The sequence below is a fragment of the Puma concolor genome, chromosome C1 (assembly GCF_028749965.1).
Source record: "Puma concolor isolate L17-30 chromosome C1, mPumCon1.1.hap2, whole genome shotgun sequence".
Lineage (NCBI taxonomy): Eukaryota > Metazoa > Chordata > Mammalia > Carnivora > Felidae > Puma > Puma concolor.
The window spans coordinates 152581038-152605156 of NC_141674.1; the positions used below are offsets into that span (position 1 = coordinate 152581038).

Consider the following 24119-nt stretch of genomic DNA (forward strand, 5'->3'; position numbering starts at 1 on the left):
ACTGGCTTGGGAATGCGTGCTCTAAAATCTCCTGACACTTTCAGGCCTTTCCGACCCACTTTGAGATACAGGACTCCAGCCAATGGACCTTTCCTGTGAGACCCCCGCAACTGCCTTTTAGCAGATATGAGTTACTTTCAAATGTGTCATATGCCTGCCAGGTATTTAGCCCACAGCTGATATTACCACAAGTCATGAGACAAGGTCTTAAAATGAAAGCAACCAGGGAGCCAGAAGCATAGAGTATGGTAATGCTAGACTTGTAAGAGACCTTTAATACCATTCAATCCAGTCTCTCATTTTCCAGGAGAGGAAACACAGCACCTGTGAGATGAGGTTGCCCAAAGTGCCCCAAATAACTGAAGGTTTCATGGGGACTAAAACTAGGCCTAGGCCTTCCAACTCCAGGTTGATATCTACATGTCATGAGGCTATCCTGTAAATGATATCCAAATACTCTAAGTATTAAACTGTTCGGTAACGATCGATCAAAATGCTACAATTATTACATGCATCATAATTTGAGTTTTCAGGTATCATCACATATTAAGTTTTATACTATTTGGAACACGTATTTCAAAACTTTGAGGTAAAGATAACACTTCTTTATTGAAAAAAAAATTTACTGGAAAACACAGATGAAAAAACCTGATATTTGTTGACACCTCAAAAACAGTCTACATATGTTACAGTAGTACATTTAGCTATTTTATGCATTTGGTTTCCTGCATAGTTTCCAAAATGTTCTAGAAGACAGCAGTACTTTAAATGGAGTCAGCTGGAGGTTTTAAAAGTATTTTAAGAAAACCACAATCTTCTTTGTCCCAAGAGCTCTCATTGGTTAATATTCATCTTTGCTTGGTTCTTATTAAGAAAAGCTAATGTTAGACTGAATTTAATTAATCCGTCAAAACCACAGAAGAATTTTCTTTCTCATTCCCTCCAACATTTTGTTTCTCTTTAGTCACAGAAGGTAACACTTTCCATGCAGCAGATCATCTGAGTAAGTGTGGGTTAAAATGGTCAATTGTGAATCAGTCTCAATCATGTGGCTCTTCCATGGCAAAAGAGGTTGTTTGTCTACTGTGAGAATGTTCTGAATTCTGCACCTTGTGCCTATCTCTAAATAATCATACTTACTTCAGAAAAACTGAAAATATCACAGTCATGGAGAGGTTACCCTTCTACCTGGTGTTAGGGACAAGTGGAGGTAGATATTTTCTCTAATAACATCAAGCATCTGCTCCCTGCTAACATCCTTTGTGAACCCTAGACATCTCTACTGACATAGGTAATCTTACAGGTATTAATAAATAGTCTGGACTTAGCCACCATTCCTGTGTTTATGGAGGGAAAGCTGAAAAAATAAGACTTAAGCTACCTGATGCTGCTTCTTCATAGTACCTTGCCTTTTATGGTGCTTTAATATTTTTCAAAGTGCTTTTCATATGAATACATATATCACTTACTCACAAAAGCTGAGCAAGTGGTATGAGAGGCAGAATTCTTAGACGGCCTCCAAGATTTCTGTCTGCTGGTGTATATGCCCTCAAAATCCTTGAACTTTGAGTGTGGGCAGGATCTATGAATATGAGATAGTCACTCCTGTGATTACAGTTCAGATTTTATCTTAGCAGACAAGAGAGAGATTGTCCTGCTGGCTTTGAAGAAGCAAATAGCTGTGCTATAAAAGGTCTATGAGCAAGTCACATGATGAGGGCAGCCCTACCTGTTCAGAGTGATCCCCAGTGGACAGCTAGCAAGAAGACAGGAATCCCCATCTTCATCTTCAAGGAAATGATAGCCAACAACTTGAAAGAGCTTGGAAGTGATTCAGTGTTCATCCAGTACACCCAGATGAAAAACATTACTTGTTTCATAACTTGATTTCAGTCTCTGAGACCCTGTGCAGAGGACCCTGTCCAGGCCTCTGACCTACAGAGCATGTGTAATAATAAAGGACTGTTGTTTTAAGCCACTAAGTTTGTGCTAATTTGTTGTGTAGCAGTAGAAAGCTAATGAAAGCAAAGGTAAATAATACTATGACGATTTCACCAATAAGGACACTGGTTCAGAAAGATGAACTGATTTGGATAATTTCATCGTGAGGATTAGTGTGACAGGACTGATAGCGGTACCTTGGATGCCTCCTTTATATGCTAGCATTCTTTCCACAGTCCCGTAATGCTCCATACTAATGCGTATTACTGCTAGGTGTTCTTTACCCCTGCCCAACAACAAGATAGATACTTGAAAGCATAATACATTATCTTCCTCCATGCAGCTCAACACCAAGTAAGGCAATGACTTTATTAATCCTCACATCAGTTCTGTAGTATAGTAAAAACACTCATCAAAATCAAAGTAAATGTTAAGATGATAATATTTTTTAAGGAGTCTCAAATCGAATGTTAGTCCTCATCACTTAACAAACAATATTCTGAATAGTCAAGATCAGGAAACGTGATCGGTAATTCCACCCACTTTTTGTATTGTTTCTTCGGTGAATTATTTTTGAAAACCACTACAAAATTCTTTATTTTGAGACAAGGAAAATCTAAGCCTTTGTGCACCATCATCGTTCCCCAAGCCTAGAAAACAAAAGAGAGTGAGGGGAAAAATTAAATGCACATCCAATTAAGAATTCCCTGTGGCCAAAGTAAACATAAGCTCACAGCACTTTACTCACTTGGCCACATATTTTGCAGATAATCTCGCCATTTGTTTGATAGTCTACAAACTTCTTTCGTAGAGCTTTGTTTTCTCTCACAATGTAGAGTTCCCTAAAATTATCAAGGAGTAAAAACATACCTGAGAATTTGCAACAGACAAATATGCAAATTATGGGTACATGCTGTTGGACCTGAAGCTCAGCCACCTGCATGCATATCCCACACCTTATCCCCCTCTCCTTCCTGCCCCCACAGATCATCAGGTAGACGCTCCCTTTCCGCATACATCTCTCAAGGGCCATGTTGCTTTTGGTGGCCTCTTTAAGTCTGTAGATTATTTTAACTAGACTGAAGTTGTCCAAAAATTTGAGAACAAATATGACTACACACCAGACTGATGCACCTTGGACCAAAATGGCTCTGGGGCTCTCCCTTCTCCCCCCGTGCCTCAGTGCAATATATTTGAAAAAGTCACATTTGAAATAGGGATAGAATATGGGGGCTAAAGGAGGAGAAGTTCTGAAAAATAATGAACCTCATTTGTACTATTTCGGAAGAACATGCACAGTACAACCTACTTCACTTCTTATACAGAAACTAAAAATTCAGTGTTCCCAGACCTACTTGAATATTGGTGTCATGTTGACATGGTGCATCTTCTCAATTACATGGATGTCTTCCCCAGAGCAGGCTACCACACCGCAGTTTTTGCAGAGGAAATTTATTAACGATGGGTTTTCCTTGTAATACTTTGCGATACTTCTCTTGATTTTCATTTTCTTTTCCATTATACTTTGCATCTGTAATTCCAAAATCTGCATTGAGAAAAAAGAATTCAGTGTTTCTTTTTTTTTTTCACAGCTTCACTGAAGTAAGTCTCCTGGAATTCAGAGATCTTAAATAGTTACAAAAATGTACACTTGGCCTTAGTATAGAAAGAAAAATAATGAGGCGATAGCCTCCAAAGAATTTTGCATATAATCCTTTCCTGTAATCATGGAAATGTGTTCAGAAAGCAACCTTTTCCATCTTAGACAAGTTCTACTGTGAGAAAGTCCTTAGTAATATTAAAAAAACAAAAACAAAACAACAACAAAATAACACCTCATCCTACCACCTCTCTCCCTTGCCATTAGTTTCAATTCGGTGTCATAAAATAAGTTTAAGCCTTCTTTTACATGGAATCCCTTTGAAGACCTAAACACTATTATGACATTACCAATAGTCTTCTCTTACTTGTGATAAGCCACCCCCCCCCCCCCGCCACCAATTTCTTTAATCTTTTCTAGACCCTTTGCTATCTTAATCTCTTCCTTACACATTTGTGGCAGAAACAGTAGTTTCCCACCCAGAGTCCATTCTTCCTGGGAACAGAACTATAATTTCATCCCAGGTGAAAATATGCCAGCTACATTACAACATTCCAAGCCAGTGGCCAGTGAGACATAAGATGTTGAGTAGAATTTCTAGAAAAGCTCAAGTATCAGATGGTGGCCATTTTGCACTTTCTGTCTTTTCCATCTTCTTCTTTCTTCCATCTAAAATGAGCATGTGACAGTTGAAATTTGAAAAAAAAAACTCTCTTTGACCTGGATAACAGAAACCAAATACTAAGAGGGCAGATAAGAGAGAGAAAGGTCTTGGCTTCCTTGACATCATGGAGCTATCATATGGATCTAGATTATCCACATTTTTTTTTATGAGAGAATAAGACCTTAACTGTGTATTCCAGGCCCTGTGGCTAGTGGCAAAATTTATGTCATAACAGAAACAATGTAGAGACACAAAACTTGAGATAGGCACTGGCCAGGTCTCACACCTACATAACTTCACATTAGGAAAACTTGTTTCTTAAATAATTTACCTCCAAACTAAACCACTCATAGATAGCAAATTTATATTAAAATGTGCAGGATGCCATTGTTTTCCTGAAGGCTGAGGGGAAGTTTGTAGTAAAAGTAAATTATCAGTGCTGATGAGCAAAGCTGAATGGCCCATCTCTGGCTCTCACCTCTGTTTTGGGCTTTGATTCAAGACAGCCATATTTACTACAGAAAGGAGAACTAAACCTTGTAAGCAGCCCATGGGCCATATAATAGTTTAAACAGACAAGTACAAAGACTAGTGTCATGTGTAAATTATTATAACAATATAAAAAATTGAAATATTATGTTCCCTAAAAGTTTAATTAGGTTGTTCCTGCAAGATACTATCATTCACTGAGCTGATAAAAGATGAATTTGGCATGGGATCATGTACATGGCAGGCAATTAAGAAACACAGGTGCAGGGCGCCTGGGTGGCGCAGTCGGTTAAGCGTCCGACTTCAGCCAGGTCACGATCTCGCGGTCCGTGAGTTCGAGCCCTGCGTCGGGCTCTGGGCTGATGGCTCAGAGCCTGGAGCCTGTTTCCGATTCTGTGTCTCCCTCTCTCTCTGCCCCTCCCCCGTTCATGCTCTGTCTCTCTCTGTCCCAAAAATAAATAAAACACGTTGAAAAAAAAAATTAAAAAAAAAAAAAAAAGAAACACAGGTGCAACAGAAAAGATAAAAATAAATCCAAAGTTAGTGTATGGGTATGTAACCAGGACACCAGAAACTAAAAGATTAGTTTTAAAATAGTAAAGAATAGGGGCGCCTGGGTGGCTCAGTCAGTTGAGAGCCTGACTCTTGATTTTGGCTCAAGTCATGATCCCAGGGTTGTGGGATCCAGTTCCATGTCGGGCTCCACACTGAGCACAGTCTGCTTAAATTCTCTCTCTCCCTCATATATATATATATATATATATATATATATATATATACACACATTAATTAATTAACTGATTAATTAGTTAAAATACTAAAGACTAGTAAGGGATTAGTTCTAAAATAGTGAAAAATAGTAAAGAATGTGAATTGGAGGGGCAACAAATGAAAACAAAGCATCATAAATATATGGGAGGTACAAGCTATAGTCAGTGAAAGTCTAAATAAAATGTAATGAGTTGGAAAAGCTGTTGGGTCATTGCCAGGGAAAATGTTTAAAATCTTCACATTGTTTCTAGAAGTTTGATTCACAGGCTATCAGTTATGTACAGATTCTGTTTATGACATGGAAAATAGACCTCACCTTCTGTGTCAAGGCTCACCATTTACTAGTGGCTGTCTGAACATTGTGTTGATACGGATTCTTAACTCAGAAGAAGGGAGTGCTGGGGTCTACCAGCGATGTCTGCTAAGGGAGCTGCACAGAATAGTAGTCAAATGTACCCCCTGCCATCCTTTTCTGAGTTTGTCAGCCTGGAGTAGCTTTAGGAGGGCAGAGCTCTTAGCCAAAGGAAATCTAAAAAGGTAGCCGATTCTGGGGCCCCCAAAGAGACTGTATCTTATTGTAGATATAATCTGGAAAAAATTTGCCTCATAAATTCCAGAGATGGCCTAGAGTTTACCCAAAACATCTGGTCTTGAAACATCAATCTTTGAAAATATCCACTTGATTAACTTTCCAGTGGCATTATATGGTCACAGATGTTTGATTTGACATTATCAAATGTTTGGTTTGCCTTGTATGTAAAGGGGTTTTAAAATATAAGTTTGTGTAGAAACCTGGCCAGGAAACCTTGGAGTTGGTTATAGCAATGCACACCAATTTAAAAGCATCCCTTTCGTGAAACTCTATTTAGGGTAGAGCCAATTCCAATGTTAAGAAACTAACATTCACACCCATATGCAAGGGTGTGAATTTTCTTCTAAATGGATTGTTTGCTATTATAGTAGTTACAGTCTTTAATTCAGTGGTATGGGGGATTTCCTGAAATATTGCAGAAATGCATTCTTCCTTCACGGCATTCCTCTTGAAGCTCAAATGACTCTACATTAGTAAACTGAGATGCAGCTAGATAACATATTATGTATTTTCTTATCATTCAAATCTAACCTCAATGTCTCTATTTCTAAGAGACTGTCCCCAAACATCCAATCTAAAAAGTACTTATCTAATGACTCGTTTCATGTTGTCTTATTCTAATTCTCTAGAATTTATCCTTATGTGATATATTTCTTGCTTCATTTTTGTTTCTTGTTTCTCCTCTTCAACTCTCACTACGTATACTCTAGAGTATAAGCTTCACGTGGCAGAGATCGGTCCGTGCTGTTTGCTACCATGCTCTCTCTTTCTAGAACATTGCCTGGCACAGAGTAGGCACTTCATAAATGCTTCTACAATGAAAATTTGTGTCTGTACTGATTCAACGAAACCAAAATTACCAGGTTGGCTTGAATGGGTGAACTGCACTAATCTTTCTAAACAAGGGCAGATTAAATTTACATCATCAAAATTTATGGTTGGTTTCATTGGAACGGTGGCCTGACAATTTCTGCTCATGATGGATCTTGATTCTTTTTGTATGTGAATCTGGACTAAGTACAGCTCATCCAACTGGAACTTAAAATTCAAGCACAATTTCTGTCTTGAGACTTAGCCACAAAGCTATCAATGGCAACCACATGCAGCCACTTTAAAGTGAAAAATAAATTCGGAGAGGTCCAAAAACAATACCTTATGAGCATACTCCTCTGGGTTCATATTTTGAACATGGTCTATAGCTTTATACATCATTTTCTCTCGGAAATCATTAACTATCTCACGTTCAATAACTCCTGAACCACTGTGGGCAACCAGGACGTAGGTACTCTCATCAGCTCTGGCTCGACCTCGGGCCTGAGAACATAAAGAAATCAAATAAACGAATGACTATGCCTTCTGTCCACACTCTCATCTTTGGTCTGGAATGGTATTCATTGCTCAGTGTGCCAGCCTTCAAGTAATTTCTTTATTCTCAGTAAAGTTAGCTGTTAACCATTTTTTGAAAATCAGTTATTTGAAATTCAAAATGTGCTTTAATGCAGAAACAATGTTCTAGAGCGATGATGGTTAGGTCACCACACCAACCCTCAAAACCCTCAACTGCACAAGACCATTCTGTCCACTTTTTTTGTTCCCAGGATCCTCCTCTCAACCCTGGGAACCGGCACCATTGACTTAGACTGGAATGGCATTCCGGCCTGGTAGGAGGGATAGATGGAAAGAAGGGGCATCTCTGACCTTGACAGCAGGACTACTGAAAATGCAGTTTCTGCTCCTGGTATCTATGTTGGATTTTGAGCACATTTCCCCATGAAAACAGACTCAACATGGTGATAAATTTCTGTAGTCCTCTTTAGAAAGTAATATTTAGGTACATTTTGAGTAACAGACAATGTTATGGCCTGGCCCAGGAACCTAACTACCAGCTATAATATCTGTATGAAAAATGCATTCAGTGTTACAAGCCACCAACAAATTAACTCTTGAAATTCAATTACTTGCTAATTTGATGGTTGTCTGGTTATCTTAGTCTTCCTGACTTGTCTCCCATGCAGGGATACAATTCAATATATTTAAAAAAGATTTTAAGTTAATTTTATGGGAAGAGTATTATATATGCAAATGAAAGGTAACAATTATATTGTTAAAATAGTGTGGGTAAAAGATAAAAGAAAATTAGGACATTTCACTTTTGTTTTGCATGTGTAACTATGCCTCCCTCAACATTTTATGATGAAAAATTCAAAACATACAGAAAAACTGTAAGAATTGGGAGGAGAATGCAGAAATGGTAGGGATCCTTAAGGTTTGTGCATATTGCTTTGTCAGACATTTTTAAGACCACTGCACTTCAGATTCCTAGTCCAGCTGGGAGCTCTCAGACATCCTAGGAATGAAGAGGCCTCTTTTGACTCTTACAGATGGGGCGGGGCCAGTGTCATGTTTCTGAAGAGTCTTGGGACACAGAAATAACAATCAAAGAAGAGTTGTTTAAAAATGCAACAGTTGGGATGCCTGGGTGGCTCAGTCAGTTAAGCGTCCAACTTCAGCTTAGGTTGATCTCAGTCTATGAGCTGGGAGCTCTGAGTCGAGCTCTGTGCTGACAGCTCAGAGCCTGAAGCCTGCTTGGGATCCTGCGTCTCCCTCTCTCTCTGCCTCTCTCCTGCTTGTGCTCCGTGTCTCTCTCTCTCTCTCTCTCTCTCTCTCTCTCTCTCTCCCTCCCTCTCTCTCTCTCTCAAAAAATAAACATTAAAAATAAAATTAAAAATAACAACAAAAATACAACAGTTATCTGATTGTCATACGAATCAAAAACAGGAGTATTCAGCTCTTCAAGATTTCTTTTTTTGAATTGAGGTGTAATTGACATATAACATTGTATTCGTCTCAGGTGTGCAATATAATGAGTTGGCATTTGTATACAATAAGAACCGATTTCTCTTTTAGAAGAATAGATATATTTTTAAAACTGTTCTGTTTTGCTAAAACAATTAAAATAATAACACAAAATAAAAATTTAACATATTAGAGGTATTAAGTGTACCTGGACCATGGCTATTTCATTAGTGACGAGACCATAACGGATAACAATATTACATTCTTTAATATCCAGACCTTCTTCTGCCACTGTGGTAGCGATAAGCAGATTTATTTTTCCAGTGCGGAATTTACTAATGACTTCTTTTTGTTCATTCTGTAGAAACATTTTAATAAATTAAATTTTGTGATGCTAAACACATTATAATCTTCTAATTAGCAGAAGAAATAATAAATTGCAACTGGTCAGTGCAAATCAAAGGATTAGCTCATACATGGATTCACTGCCATCTGTTTTTGGCATTGAACAAAGACATGATGGTAAGACAACATTTGATTTCCAATCTGGGATTACCACACAATAATAAAAATATTTCCATCATCCAGTCTGGAAGTGGGAAGACCATCATTTTTGCCAAGGAAATAAATTGATGGGTAACTTGGGAGGGAGGAAAAAGGAGATGCTTTCAGTTGAGGAGAGGATAAGGCAATGAGAAACTAGAGTGGGCTTTGCTCTTTACTATGTTAACTTCAGAATCTTTAGTATTCAGAAAATAAGATGCAGTGACACTTTTAAAGATTGTTGAATTTTGAGTCACAGAGAAAATAATACAGTCTATGCCACATTTGGTCACTTAAAGAATCACTTGAGCATGAAACCTATAGAATATTTCTGGAAGGATATGTGAAAAATTGAAAATATTGGCTGCCTCCAGTGAGGGAGCCAGAATACCGGAGAGGAGTCGTGTGCCCTGAACCTTATTAATTCTGAAAGATGTGAATATGTTATCTGTTCAAAGAGAAGATTAAATAAAAATGAAATAATAAGTTATTAAAACATAATATTAAAACTATAATTAAATGAAAAAACTCTGAATTTTGAGTTTTTGAGTATATTAATTTCTTAGTATAAGAAATAGGGGCGCCTGGGTTAAGCATCCAACTCTTGATTTCAGTTCAGGTCATGATCTCATGGTCTGTGAGTTCAAGCCTCATGTCAGGCTCTCTCTCTCTCTCTCTCTCTCTCAGACCGTCCCCCCTCTCAAAAATAGATAAATAAACTTAAAAAGAAAAAAGAAAGAAAGAAAACATGCACTCTGGCCCTTGCATAGGAGGGGCAGGTGAACATAAACCCAGCCCCATATGGCCACAGTGGTTTTACTGCCACAACTACTCTTATCAAAGCTGTTGGTCCAGTCTGCCTCTGGTGCATGTTTATGCTGTCTTTTATCCCCAAACATTAAACAAAAATAACATGTCACACCAGCAGTGTGTTTTCCTATCCCCTTCCTTCTCTTCTTAGAGGCAGTGTGTCTTTATTTGACTCCTAAATGCTAAAGCATTGTGCAGAAAAAGCCTCTCTCCAGTCTTCACTGAGAATTTCTCCCTCTGGCACTCATGTCCACTGATAAAGGCTTACATGTCTTTGGATTTTAGCAGAAGATATCTCTGCTATTCAAGAGTACTTTAATAATGAGAATTTCAGACACAGCATCAAACCCTGAAACAGTAGATGCCAACTCCCTCTCCCAAGGAGTAAGGCCAACTCTGTTCACAAGGGGAGGATGTGGGATGTAAGGAAGGTAATTTGGTATGTAGCCCCCAAATCTGAAAGGACTTAGGACCAAAAAGTAGCTTGATAACATACTTTCCTTTTATACCTCACCTCTTTTCAAAGAGGAGCTGAGGCCACATATACCTGAAGTCATAATACGAAAGCTAATATAATAGAAACTTAAAAACATGAGTAAAAGGATACAGATGTATTACTTGTAAGCATTAACCCAGAGGCTGTGGGACTGAACTTGAGTTTTACCTGTGAGCTTCTGGAAAGGTAAGGCAAAAGGGAAACAAATTAAGAAAACTAGTTCTCATCACAAAGGAGGAAGTAAGCTCCTTACCCAAGGAAAACAGTTCTTTCTTTCTCTGGCATAAATTTTAGAGGGAGCTTTAGCTGAGTATATGTAGTGAGTATATTGAGCATCATCATGTAAAATTTCAAGAAGTATTTTTTTTTCAGCAAACAATAAAACAGATAATTTGCTCCATTGGACTGAATGATGATGACCATAACAGAATTCAAGTCTCCTCTTGTCCCTCAAGACTCAAAGTCAATATGACTTCAGAAGAACATTTTACTCTAACAATCCATGCTTGTAATGTCTACAAGTGCCTTTTTTTAATCTCCCATGGGTTTTTACTGTGCACATGATAAGTAGTATAATGAAATGAAAACAAAACAAAACAAATCTTTAAAAGGAAGAGAAAATCGCTCATAGTCCCAAATCTTTTAACACATGAAATGTCTTAATTTTTCCAAGTTGCCTTACAGATCTCATCCTATGCAAACATATTCTACATTTTTCTAATTATAATGTACATACTTTGGTGGGGATTTGATTTTTCCACTCGATATGATATTGTAACCAGTTTTGCATTTTGTTACTAGGTTTAAATGTCAATCATTTTTGCAAAGGAAACTCAATTTCCAAAGTTGCTCCAAGTATGTGAAAAACGTGACTCCTAACACAATGTTCAGCTTATCAAATACCACAGATTAGACTGCTATTAAACTCACATTTTATCTTAAGAACACATGTTTCATCCCACAAAATTATTTGTGGGGTGTCAAGAGAACAAATGAAAAAAGAAAAAGACTACAATGAATTTGGGAAGAGAAATAACAACATGAGGAAAGAAATACAGGAGATGTTTTCACCTGTGTCATGGGCTTGAACTCACTGCTGTGTCCAGCTCCAATTAGATGATGGGCTTTGACGCCAACTTCAGCAAATTTTTTATTTTCAGTAATCCACTGGGAAAGGGCATATGCACTCTGTCGTGTTTTTGTGAAAATTATTCCTCGGGCTGATTCCTCAGTCCTTGTGTATTGTTCCATTATGGTGTTCCTTAATTTGGTCAGCTTCTCATTTTCATGTTTTGGGTTTTCAGCCAGCTTTTTCAACATTCTATTGTTTTCTTTAAAAAATAATTAGTTTGATTATAAAATATGTGAATAATTACACTGGGAGATTTTATGTAATGAGATATTGAGATACGTAGTTGACCTACAGTTAGTCTTGTGCTATATCTAACAATGAGGCTAGCTTAATAAATAAATGTATTGCAGTCTTGTTGATAATAAAACCAGGTGGCTGAATGACTGATCGTGATTACACAATTAATGGCTAATCTGAGCCCATCAATTAGAAGGGGCCCGATATAGGTGGGATTTCTTCTTTCAAAATGAAAGCTTATTTTAAGAGGGCCTTTTGGAGGGTGCCTGGCTGGCTTAGTCGGTCAAGCATTGGACTCTTGGTTTCAGCTCAGGTCATGATCTTGAGATTCTCGGGATAGAGCCCCATATCAGGCTCTACACTAGTAGCTCAGAGGTTGCTTGGGATCCCCTCTCTCGCTCTGTATCTCTCTCTTTCTCTCTCTATAAATAAATAAATAAATAAATAAGTAAATAATAAATAAATACATACACACTTTTTTTAAAAGAGGGCCTTTTGGGGAGCTTTTGAGAAGCAGTGGGCTCATGCCAAAGAGGCACATGCATGAGCATACACCATAAATGTCACATTGATTCTCACCTATAAATAAATCCATGAGAAATCTATCTGTCTTATCCACTCTCAAAGGCTTCTTGTCATCATCCTCATCTTCGTTACCATCATCGTTACCCTCCTCACCACTCTCATCGCTATCATCTTCTTGGACTGCAAACTTCTTTTCTTTTTCATCATTATAGAAAGCTTCCAGGTGATTATAGGCATCAATCGTTCGAATTGTATCATTAATTTGTAGGGCCTCATTGTACTTCCTCAAATGCTCTGCGCAAACTCGGTCTTTGCGATTTCCTTCTCTTGCAGCTGTGAAAGAACACATTATACATAGTGAAATAATGGTAAAACACACCCCTACAATTGTGCTGTGGACTTGAATATGTCTTTGATACTTGTTTTTGAAATGGGCAAGTTAAGGCCCAAAATGCGCCTTGAGCTCTTAAAGCCTTTCAACCCCTGGACTGGCTATCTGAGCTCTGTTACAGCAAGAACACCTACCTGATTCTTGCTGACTCAGAAGAATAGCATGGAAAACATTTCAGTTCAGTTTGCATTTGGAGACAGAAACGTTAATATTTATCTTAATGTGTTAAACATACAATAAGTGAAAGACTCTGGAAATAAAGACAAAAATGGATAGATTGGAGCTTCTTTCCATCAGTAGATAAGAGATTAGAACATGTACATCCGTGTACTACTTCAGAGAAATTCCATCTGATATTCCATTTGCTTTCAGCTTGCTTGAGAATATATGATAGATCATCTGAAATCTCAGCATAAACATGGAAGTGTTAAGTCAAAAACCCAGTTACCTTTTTTTTCCATTTGAATGGTCCATTGTTCATAGGGTTGAGTTCCAAAATCTGACATTGGACTCATTTCACAAAAACTTTGAATCCTGGTCATTATTTCTACAAGTTTATCTTTAAATGGATCCTAAAAATAAATTATACACTTATTCTTACATGTTTATGTTGTTAAAGAAATAACATTACCTTTGTTAACATAATTTCCATGTTATAATAAATTTGGTTCATAATCTTTGTTGAGACAAAGAAGCAAGTTAATCTCTGACCACTTCCTCGTACATTTCTTTCTTATCCGAAACCCACCCTTAAGCCACACACACACCAACACCATGCACCCCCACTGGAATTCCCATTTTAAAAGTTTTACAAAGATAAAACTAATGAATAATAAGAAATTTGAATGCTAAGAGTAATTTTAAAATATGTAAGTTAAAGCAATACCCCAATTATTTAGAGATTGTGATGTAATTTAAGAAACATTTCCATTTGAAGAACTGGTATGATTTCTAGCAAAATAAAAAGTCAAGAGAGACTTGTGATGAGCACTGGGTGATGCATGGAATTGTTGAGTCACTATATTGTACACTTGAAACTAATATAACACTGTATGTTAACTAACTGGATTATTTTTTATTTTAGAGAGACAGAGAGAAAGAGAGAGAGAGAGAGAGAAAAAGAGAGAGAGAGAGAGTGGGAGAAAGAATCTTAAGCACGAGCTAGCATGGAGCCTGATGCGGGGCTCGATCCCATGACCTTGGGATCAGGACCTGAGCCAAAATCAAAAGTTGGACACTAACCCACTGAGCCATCCAGGTACCCCTCTAATGAATTTAAGAAAAAGTTAAGAGAGTTTAAAAAACAAAAACAAGAAAACCGGAAGAGTGCATACTAAATGATTTCCTTTAAATAAAGTTAAAAATCTGTCAAAACCCATCTTGGTGTTAGAAGTCAGGATAGTAGTTATCCTTGGGGGATGAGTGACTGGAAGGAGAAATAAGGGCTTTTTGGGTGTTGAAAATGTTGTCTAGATTTTGACTATACAGATGTGTTCATTTTAAAACAATTCAGCAATCTGTATATTTATGAATTTGTACTTTCCTGTACGTCTGTTATACTTCAATAAAAAGCATTCCCAAATTAAGTAAGTTAAAAAGTAAGATGGCAGCTTTTAAAAATTTATCCTAGGGATGTCGTGGGTTTTTTTGTTTTCAATGATGATGAGTAGAAACATGCATTTAAATTTATCAAGTAAAAGGGAATAAGTAACAAAACTGAAGGAAAATAAAGTATATTCAAATGTTCTAGTTCAGCTGGAATAGATAGTAGTCTTCTTCAGAATTTCCACCAAAATTAATCTACGGAGATTGGTCACTGACACTGGTTTAGCGCCTACGACATTTCAAACACAATATTGTCTATTATACATATTTCATGTCATTTAATCCTAACATCCTATGACGTAACTTTTCAATGACTACACTTATTATCAAGTACATAGAGCTAAAATTTATCATGCTTTTTATATTTTACAAATGAAAGTATTGACATAACATACTGATCATAATATCCAAAACAACTCAGTTGGTTTTTATAATCAGCAAAAATACTCATTTCAAAGGAACCATTAAAGTAAATATTTTACTTCTTTACTACTGTGTGTACCGTGTGTTTTCTTAAGAAAGTAAATGTGCAAATTAGGAATGATTCCCATTATCATTACCAACTGCAATTTGGTAGCAACAAAATTTTTCTGTGAAATGTCAGAAAACTAGTCCTGGAATTCACCAAGAAAGTTAAATGAATAAAATGAACTATAGTAATCTCTCTAGTTTACTTGTATATAACCCTCTCTACTCTCATCCCCATGGCGTCTCTTCATATAAACTGGTAAACTAAAAGGATGGACAAGAGAATTCACAGCAGTGCTTTATCATCTAATAATACAAAAGAATAAAACTAAGTTATTTTGCTAAAAATTTAAGATAATATTCTTCGGTTTGTATAAAATAACCTTTGCATGTTTCAGTTGAGTATGGTATTATTAATCTAATAAATATAAAACTTTAAGCACATACTTCTCTGGTGTCATCTGCGATTGCAAACTTTTTGCATGGCTCTTTTATTTGGCCTTTGAGTTGATTTATATTTTCTTTCACAGTTTTAATGGTACATGCATCAAGATTGGCACATATCTGGAAAAGAGATTTTTTTCAATATTCAAATATTTTGTTTTCCTTTTCAATTGATTCAATGTAGAATTATTTTTTCATATAATAAAAAAGTACCATGACTTGCTAAATATAGCATTTTAGTATTGCTTTACTGTGGATCTGATTAACCAGTACATTTATCTCAACAGACTAAAAAGAAACTTCTAAATCAGTTGGCGGATAATTCCAGAAAAGAAGTGTATTTATTCTCCTTTCTTAAATTCCATTTGCCAGCTGGAAAAACTGATATGGAAACAATATAGTAAATAAAAGAGATCAGCAGAGAATGGTTATAAGATAACCATATTATATGAGACATTTTAAAGGCCATCTTGACATCCCTGGATCAGATTACCACCCTCTTATACCCATAAAAAGGACAATGTAAAGCTAGGAGCAGTTGAAGACTAGATGTGCCTGAATCTAGACTGATGTTAGTCCTTAATCCCATAATAAATTGTATTTTGGAACAAATAATTGTGCCTTTGTCTGTTGTACGTGATTTTACTGAGTCCAACTTAAAGTAAGGGACTTAAAATATAAATGCAATTGCTTTAGTACCAACATACTCCTTGGGTTTCTCTGAATTCATTTAACATTTGAAATCAACAATAGTACTTTATGTGGTGTTACCATTTGGGGTCAGCTGACAAGTAGTACAACTTCGAACAGAGATTTTTGTATCCCCCTTTTCCCATTTAATTTGAATTACTCAGAATCTGAGAATCACATAGAACAACAAAGGCACAGAAGAAAATATGCAATTTTTAAACTCATGGAGTATTGTGAAAATTAGAAACTTTCATCACTTATGCATATTTCTAAATGTTTATTTATCTTTTTCAGAGAGAGAGAGTGCACGTGTGTGCACAGAAGGAGGGACAGAGAGAATCTGTCAGCACACAGCCTGATGTGGGGCTTGATCTTACCAGTCTCACCAACGGTGAGATCATGACCTGAGCCAAAATCAAGAATCAGATACTTAACCAACTGAGCCACCCAGGTGCCCCTTTTATTTTATTTTTTGTTTTAAAATGTTTATTTATTTATTTTTTGAAAGAGATAGATTGCTTATTTCTATATCAAATGGATCATTAAGTTTAGCAATAAGAGTGGATATTTAAAATTAGGTATTTCATTTGCCCCAATTTTTCATTTATTATATCTGCACTCCATAATTTTTGTGACATTTTTATATGCCATAGTAATCAATTAAGGCATATTACTGTTTTGTAGAAGATTGAATATATTTATTTTAACTAAAACACATTGATTTAACTTAATCAATGATCATGAAATACCTTCTGTTATGTACTCCATGGCATGTGGACCTCAATCTACTCAAAAAGCCCAAGAAGCACTGGCATTTGCTTTAGGTTTTTGTTGTTGTTGCTGTTATTGTTGTTGTTGTTATACATAACATATACATATACATATACATATACATATACATATACATATACATATACATATACATATACATTATGTTATATACATAATGGCTTACTTTTAAAATATGTTCTTTGGCTTCAGCTTGCCTTTTGGCTCCTCCAACACCTGGTGAAGCTGTCAGTCCTAGTATCTGAGGTAGGGGAATCACTGGTTTGCATTCTTTCTTGAGTTTATTGTTTTTCAACTTCTGTTTCAAGTAACGCCTCATGATGTTATTATAGACTGCTTCTTTGTTGGTGTGATGGCATTCATCAATAACGATGAGGGAAAAGTCTTAAAAGAAAATCCAAGTGGTTCATTTGTCCATACCAGCGAGGTATAGTGAAGAAAAGTACCTTTAAGTTAGTAAACTGAGGTGCCATAGTGATGTCTTTTCTCGAGCAGAATTCTGGCACAGACCTCTTTTTAAGAGGGCAATGTGACTATGCCAGTAACCTGTACATCCAGAGGTCCATGTATATTAATCATGAAACTATTCCTGTTAGATATTGCCCCTATTTAATAGATTTGTTTCAGAAAGTTTATAAAGGCACAAAGTGTTATGGGACAGAATTCAATCTCTGCCTATATTCTCCCAAATTAATCAGGATTACACTTTTGTTCTTTAATAACACATTTAATTTTAAGTGGCTGAAGGCTTTTTTTATGCAAATGAGAACCATACCATTTAAACAGAGATAATTCTGCCTTGTTTTAACATTGAATTTAATTATTATCATTATTATGATGAATATATATACTTCTTTCCCTTTCTCTCACTTTTTCTTCCCATTCCCCCAAAATAGAAAGGACTGTATTTTATTCTACGGAAACATGGCAGATTTAACAGTATCCATTAGCATATGAAAATAACTTGTTGGTACATAGAAATAAAAAGTAAATAGAAAGTCCAGTGAGTGCTTGATTTAATAATGTATCCTTATGTATATAAAGGGATCTAATTAAAAATATACCAAAATCTTTGTACTTTTCCCCAAGAAAGTAGAAGAGTTTAATGAAAACTTAAGCAATGAAAGACAATCTAAATCAGAGATACTCTTTTAAATCAGCATTTTGAAGATTATTTAACAAATACAGCCTCTGTTACTATCATTGATATTACTACTAATTCTTCTTTTACCAAAATACAAACACTTCAACCAACCTGACAACTGGACACCATCATCTTCTCCTATTTCTGAGTTTAAAAGGGAGTTTTCAAGGATCTGGGCTGTACTGATGATAACATCATAGGTTTTGACAACTTCTGGAAATGATATTTTCAATTGGGTATCACCACTTAATCCAATAGTATGATACCATTTCTTCAAAAATGGTTCAAACTCTTTGCGGAAGAGCTGTTCAACTAGTGGTACCTTTAAAAATGCCAAAATTTAAAAAAAAGAGAGAGAGAGAGCATGGTCAAAGCAAAAGGAGTATTGATCAAAGACCTACTATGTGTCAAGCATTATCAGAGGTGTTTACATTATCAGTGAATTAAGCATAAAGACCTATCCAATTTGTCAGTAAGCATTTACTGAACGCCTATTAGGTGTAGGCATTGTATCTGAGACACAAAATGTTTAAGATATGGCTGACAACTTCAAGGAACAGTCTAGCTAAGCACATAGACTAAGACTAACCAACAAAAAAGCACAACTTATTAAAACACAATATAATAATTCTCTCATAGAAATATATACAAAGTGACAGCAAAGAGGCAGAAGCAAATGACTGCTCAAAACAAAGGTTTAGAAGGAATTCTAATCAAGTAGGCCATGAGTCAATGACGAGATAAATGAAAACCAAGGCTGGATAAGAAATAAATTTTGAATTCATAGATGAGGGCCAAGCTATAAAGGGTTGTGAATACCACACAGAATTTTAAATTTACTATAGTTCATAGGACCTTATGAGTTGTGTTTAGTGTTGATTTATTCCTGCTGTTTGTTTTGGGATGGGGCCAGAGACAATATGCCTAAAAAATTGAAGACAGCAGAGAACCAAAACTGAGGAGGTAAGACATTGCTTAGGAGAGCAGATGTGTGGTGAAGGGGCAGACCACTAAAATGGCTTTGGTGGCTGAGAAAGAACAAACAAGCAAACAGGCTTGGCAAAATAAGTGGAAATCTTTCAGACTTGACTGACATTGTTGAGTGGGAGTATGCTGGCATTGAGGTTACTCAGTGTAATTGGCAATTCACAGTATCGTTGCATTCACTAGCTGGTCAACATGTCACTCTTTTGAAGACCCTGACCTGAAAGACCATCTGGAGATCAGAATATGGAACCCAGTGATAGATACCATAGGGAACATGAATGCCAACATCCAGGACAAAGAAGGCACCCGGACCCCCGCCCCCCAACCCCCCGGCCAGCAAAGATTCATCCTTGCAGGCAAGGAGCTGGAAGATGGCCACATTCTTTCTGACTACAACATACAGAAAGTGTCAACCCTGTATCTGGTCCTCTGTTTAAGGGGTGGCTATTAATTCTTCAGTCTTGCATTCATACTGCCCAATGATGGCATCACTCTGCATTATAGCCATCTGCCCCAATTTAAGTTTAGAAATTACCAGTTTCAGTAACAGCCGAACCTGGTGAAAGTTTTAATAAAAGATTTATTGCATGGTAGTTAAAAAAAAAAAAGAATCCTTTCAGCTGGCTCTCCATATGTCATAGCATCTGCTGAAGGTGGCTGAGTTGATACCTGAATGTTATGCACTGCCCATCATTCAGAATACCTCCTAGATCAAGGGAAAGGAATAACCAGGCCATCTTGAAAGTTATATGCTAGGAGAATTTATACCATGGAAGCCTAGGGATGTACAGTGTGGCAAATAGGGAATTGGCAGGAAGAGTTTCAAGGGCAAGCATCAAAGAATAAGCGTTATATTCCTCATAATGTGATTACCAGATAATGTGATCAATGGTTATCTTTCTATTGGTCTGCAGAACATGTGTTATTCATCTTTTTTTACTTGAGGTGAGTCCTACTTATGTGTAAAATGAGGGCTGGCTGATACCCCTGGCTGAGAACAGTGTAATGACACTGTCTTGTATCATTATTTAGTAGAAATGATGAACTTGTCCAAGAGTCAATGTGGAGGGGGAAGGGGTTAAAATGGAATCTATGAATTTTAGGGAAACAGTGTGGACCTAAAATCAAAAACCAAGTTTGGTTAGTGGAAGAAAATAACACAAGGTGAAAAGACTAAGAAGAGAAACTTTCCGTTAGTATTTGTTTTTGTTTTTGTCAAGGTAAAAGTCTCTGGTCTACCTGCCACAAAATCACTTGAGAGATTTGGAAAATGAAGACTCCTGGGCCCCACCAAAGAACTACTGAATCTAGGCACCATCTCTGGGGACAAAACATTGAAACCTGCGCTTATATGAAGCCTCTCATGTGACAGTAAGGCTTTAAAATTTGAGAACCGCAGCTCTTCTCTCACTTACACAAACACATTTCTGATACATTTTTCTAGAACTACCCTTTTCATTCTACTTATATGAGACAGGGGAAATGATCTGAGGAAGTAAGAGAGATTCTGAAGAAGAGAATGGAAATTAAGCTTAATGGAAGGAGATAGTAAGATCCAGAGGAAAGAAAGTCAGCTCTGATCTGCTTATTATGTGACCTGGGACAAGTTACTGAATCATCTGAATCATCTCAATTTCCACATCAGTAAAATGAGGATAATGTTAGCCCTACGGTAGAGTTGTTGTGAAAATTAAATGAAATAGAGGCTGTCATTTTCTGGGTACTCATAACTCATAAAAATTTCCTGATATTTTGCTAATCCTTTTATTCTAGCTGTACAGTGAAAAAAGAAGGCCAGTTGGCTTCAGAAGGTAAGGATTCAAGTTTCAGCTCTGCTACTTATTGGCAGGATGATCCCTGATGGACTAATTAAAGCCTCAGAGCCTCAGTTTTCTGATGGGTAAAATGAGGATAATTATGGCTACCTCACAGAGTACCTGTGTGGATTTAATGAGGTATGATAAAAATAATTAATATTGTATCACCAAGTGCAATACAATATTAATTATTATATTGTTAATACACATCTCTAATTTCTTAGATTGTAGATTCCTGAGGACAGGATCCGCCTTTGATTTGTCTTTAAACACCCTCATGCTGCTGAGTGATTTAAGAATCTCTGTACCATGGGGTGACAAAGCGACCTGGGGTTCTGCCCGTAAAGGATGAGTCAAGAACTTTCAAAGAAGAAGCATCTTCTGGTCTACAGAACAAAAATAAGTTTTCACAGGAGGTAGCAGGTGTTGGAAGTCCTGATACTCACTCTGGGTGGCATTGACTTCCTACTGAAGGACACAGAGAAAGCCAGATGCAAGTCTGACATGGCTAATTGGGAGGTGTGTGGTCCTCTTGGAGCCTTTTCCTGAGATGTGACAGAGTGCCTGCCAAGACTAATCAAACCCAACTGCTACCCACTTCTGCTGAATCATATGGGGCTGTATTATAGCATCTGAAGGAACCTGGGATTTATCTCTCGTGATGTTGAAGCCCTAGATAGGAAATAGAAAGTCTGGGAACACAGGTGGTGTTTTCATTTCTCCCTGCATTTGAAGGCGATAACTTTGGAAAGCATGGAGGCAGGGAGATGAAAGTAAACGGTGTTAGAGGGGACAGGATTTCTCTTTTCCAGATCAAGGGTGATAATACCATCTATTTGGTCAAATACAGAACTAAGCTTATTTGACATACGGAACTAGCGATTTCCTGACTCGATCAAAAAGAACTGAAGCTCATGTGCCTTTAAAATGGAAAGAAACAGGGTAATAAAGTAAACAATTATGACATATATGGAAGAACCAGTGGAGGGATTTCTGGTAATTCTTAGGGAAAAACAATAGAGAAGCAGATGATGAATTAGACTTATGTCCTTAAATGTCTACACAACAGGGCAGTGAATATGAATAATTAATGAGGATAATTTAACATTCAAACATGGCTGTAAATGTGGATTCATAAGAATCACCTAGTTGCATAAGATGAATGGTTTGTGATGAGCATACAGCACTGAGAGGGAGTCATTAGTCATTATAAGAAGGAGATACATTAGGTGCATACAAAACCCTGAGACCTGCAATGATCAGTCAACATGCAGAAGATGAAGAAACGAATGTTAAGTATTTACACTTAGGCTCAAAAAATTAACTGCACAAAAATAACTTAAAAGGCTTCTAGTCTAACAGATTTTTGGGTAAAAAGAAACTGAGGCTTTTAGTTTATGGCAAACTCCAGATGAGTCTGTGGGTGCCGGCACCGGTGATAAAGGCAAACCTGCTCATGGCTTCGTGTCACATGGGCTTACTGTCTACACTGATAAGACCGTATCTGTAGTATTTTGCTCAACTCTGGACACTGTATTTTAAGAGGTCTCAAAAAGGATGGGCACTCAGGATGATGAAAAATCTGGAAACCATGTTATATGAAAAAGAGTTAAAGGGACTAGGAATATTTATCCCAGGGAATCAAAAGAAAAATGACACAGGAACCACATTTCTGCCTTCTCTATGTGAAGGGCAGTCACAAGGCAGGAGAATTAATACTTACTGCGTGTAATCACAGAGGAAAGAACTCCAACCAATGAGTGTGGATTCTAGAGAAACAGATTTTGCTAGGGCTTTCCTTCTGAGTCAGTTATTCAAAGAATGGATCAAGCTATCTTATTAAAATGGGGACTTTCTGGATATTCCAGCTTACTCAGCAGAGGTGAGAGAACCACCCTGCAATGGATAAGCACTAGATCTTGAAGTTCTCGTTCAGCTCTAATAGTTTATGACCCTGTGGCCTGATAAGAAAAGGGAATCAAAAATATACCCTAGGTGTTGAGGCTTCATGCTTTGGAGGAGGTGGTGTAACTAACAAAGAGATAGATAGAGAGGGAAGGAGAGCCTGTAGGGAGGGTGATGGTGAGGCTGAGGTTGAGGAAATTAAACTGTAGAATATTCAAATGGTATCAAGAACTCCAGCTGAAGTATCTTCAAATCCAGTTAACTCTGTTTTTTTTCTCCAAACCTGGCATTAAGACCCTGTTCAACTAGTTAAGAAGTTCCATTTACCAAGTTTTGGAGGTGAGGAAGAGGGAGGGGAAGAAAAACTAATATTCACTGAATCATTCCTAGGCTTTAGACAGATATCTAATTTAAATTTCAGAGCAGCTGTATAGGGTACTATTATTTTGTTCGCTTTACAGATGAGGAAACTAAAGTGAGAGAAGTTAGGAATTCGTCCAAGGTTGAACTACTGGTAGGAAGAAGTAGTAGTCAAAGCTAGATTCCTTTTATTCCAAAAGATAATGTCCTTAATAAAGACACTACGTGAAAAGCTATGGGCAAGTAAATTCTGGTGCATCACTATTGTCACAAAAGAAATAAAAGTATTCTAATAATAGTCATTTAAGCATAAAGATCTTTTGACTTAGTAGATGTATATAGAATGCATTTGGAACCACATGATAGAAATTACTCAGATCATAGATTCTGAGTATGTTACTTCAGTACTGAAAAGCAGGTTGCAACTAAAACTTTAAGCGTAACAGAAATCCAAAAACACAGGAAAGCTGTATAGTCTGTTGCTATATTTTTGGTAAGGGTCATGATGAAAACTGAGTTATTGTAAGTAATAGAGAAAAGACTATTTTGGCCATGGAAATGTATACTCAATTTTACTCCATAAAAGTAAAAATTAATCCACTCAATATGCAAATTAATAAATTAATAAACTCATTTATCTGAATAAAGCTCAAAAAACTAGATTTTGTTTTATCATAAAGGGGAATTATACCTGTTTATGAAGATTGCTCTTTAAATATCCCAGGACATAAATTACTAGAGGGAAACCTCAGTTACATTTCAAGTAGCATCTTTGTATAATTATTGAAAGTTAGTCATCTATTTTCCTTTTTAACTTGATTTAGATCAGCCAGATATTCACTTAATTTTCTCTTTATCTTCACATAAATTATACATATTCTGGATAAGGAGGATTTACCACCTTTAACTAAGGGCCAACAGTT

General features: G+C 36.7%; 1 protein-coding gene across 3 annotated transcripts in view; it reads right to left on the reverse strand.

The window, feature by feature from the left end:
* Positions 1-583: 583 nt before the first annotated feature.
* The window catches only part of IFIH1 (interferon induced with helicase C domain 1), a 57494-nt gene continuing 33958 nt past the window's right edge, over positions 584-24119 (reverse strand). Inside the window, exons 6-16 of one of the 3 annotated variants that reach the window (XM_025912737.2) lie at positions 18239-18449; positions 17150-17367; positions 15508-15624; positions 13436-13559; positions 12651-12929; positions 11774-12033; positions 9062-9211; positions 7210-7371; positions 3297-3487; positions 2690-2783; positions 584-2591 (exon numbers count right to left, since the gene is read on the reverse strand). In XM_025912737.2, coding sequence (XP_025768522.1) covers positions 2412-2591; positions 2690-2783; positions 3297-3487; positions 7210-7371; positions 9062-9211; positions 11774-12033; positions 12651-12929; positions 13436-13559; positions 15508-15624; positions 17150-17367; positions 18239-18449 — 1986 coding nt within the window. In that variant the 3' untranslated portion in view covers positions 584-2411. The remainder of the gene's footprint in view (positions 2592-2689; positions 2784-3296; positions 3488-7209; positions 7372-9061; positions 9212-11773; positions 12034-12650; positions 12930-13435; positions 13560-15507; positions 15625-17149; positions 17368-18238; positions 18450-24119) is intronic. The other 2 variants (XM_086718761.1, XM_086718762.1) reach the window with 2 other exon arrangements.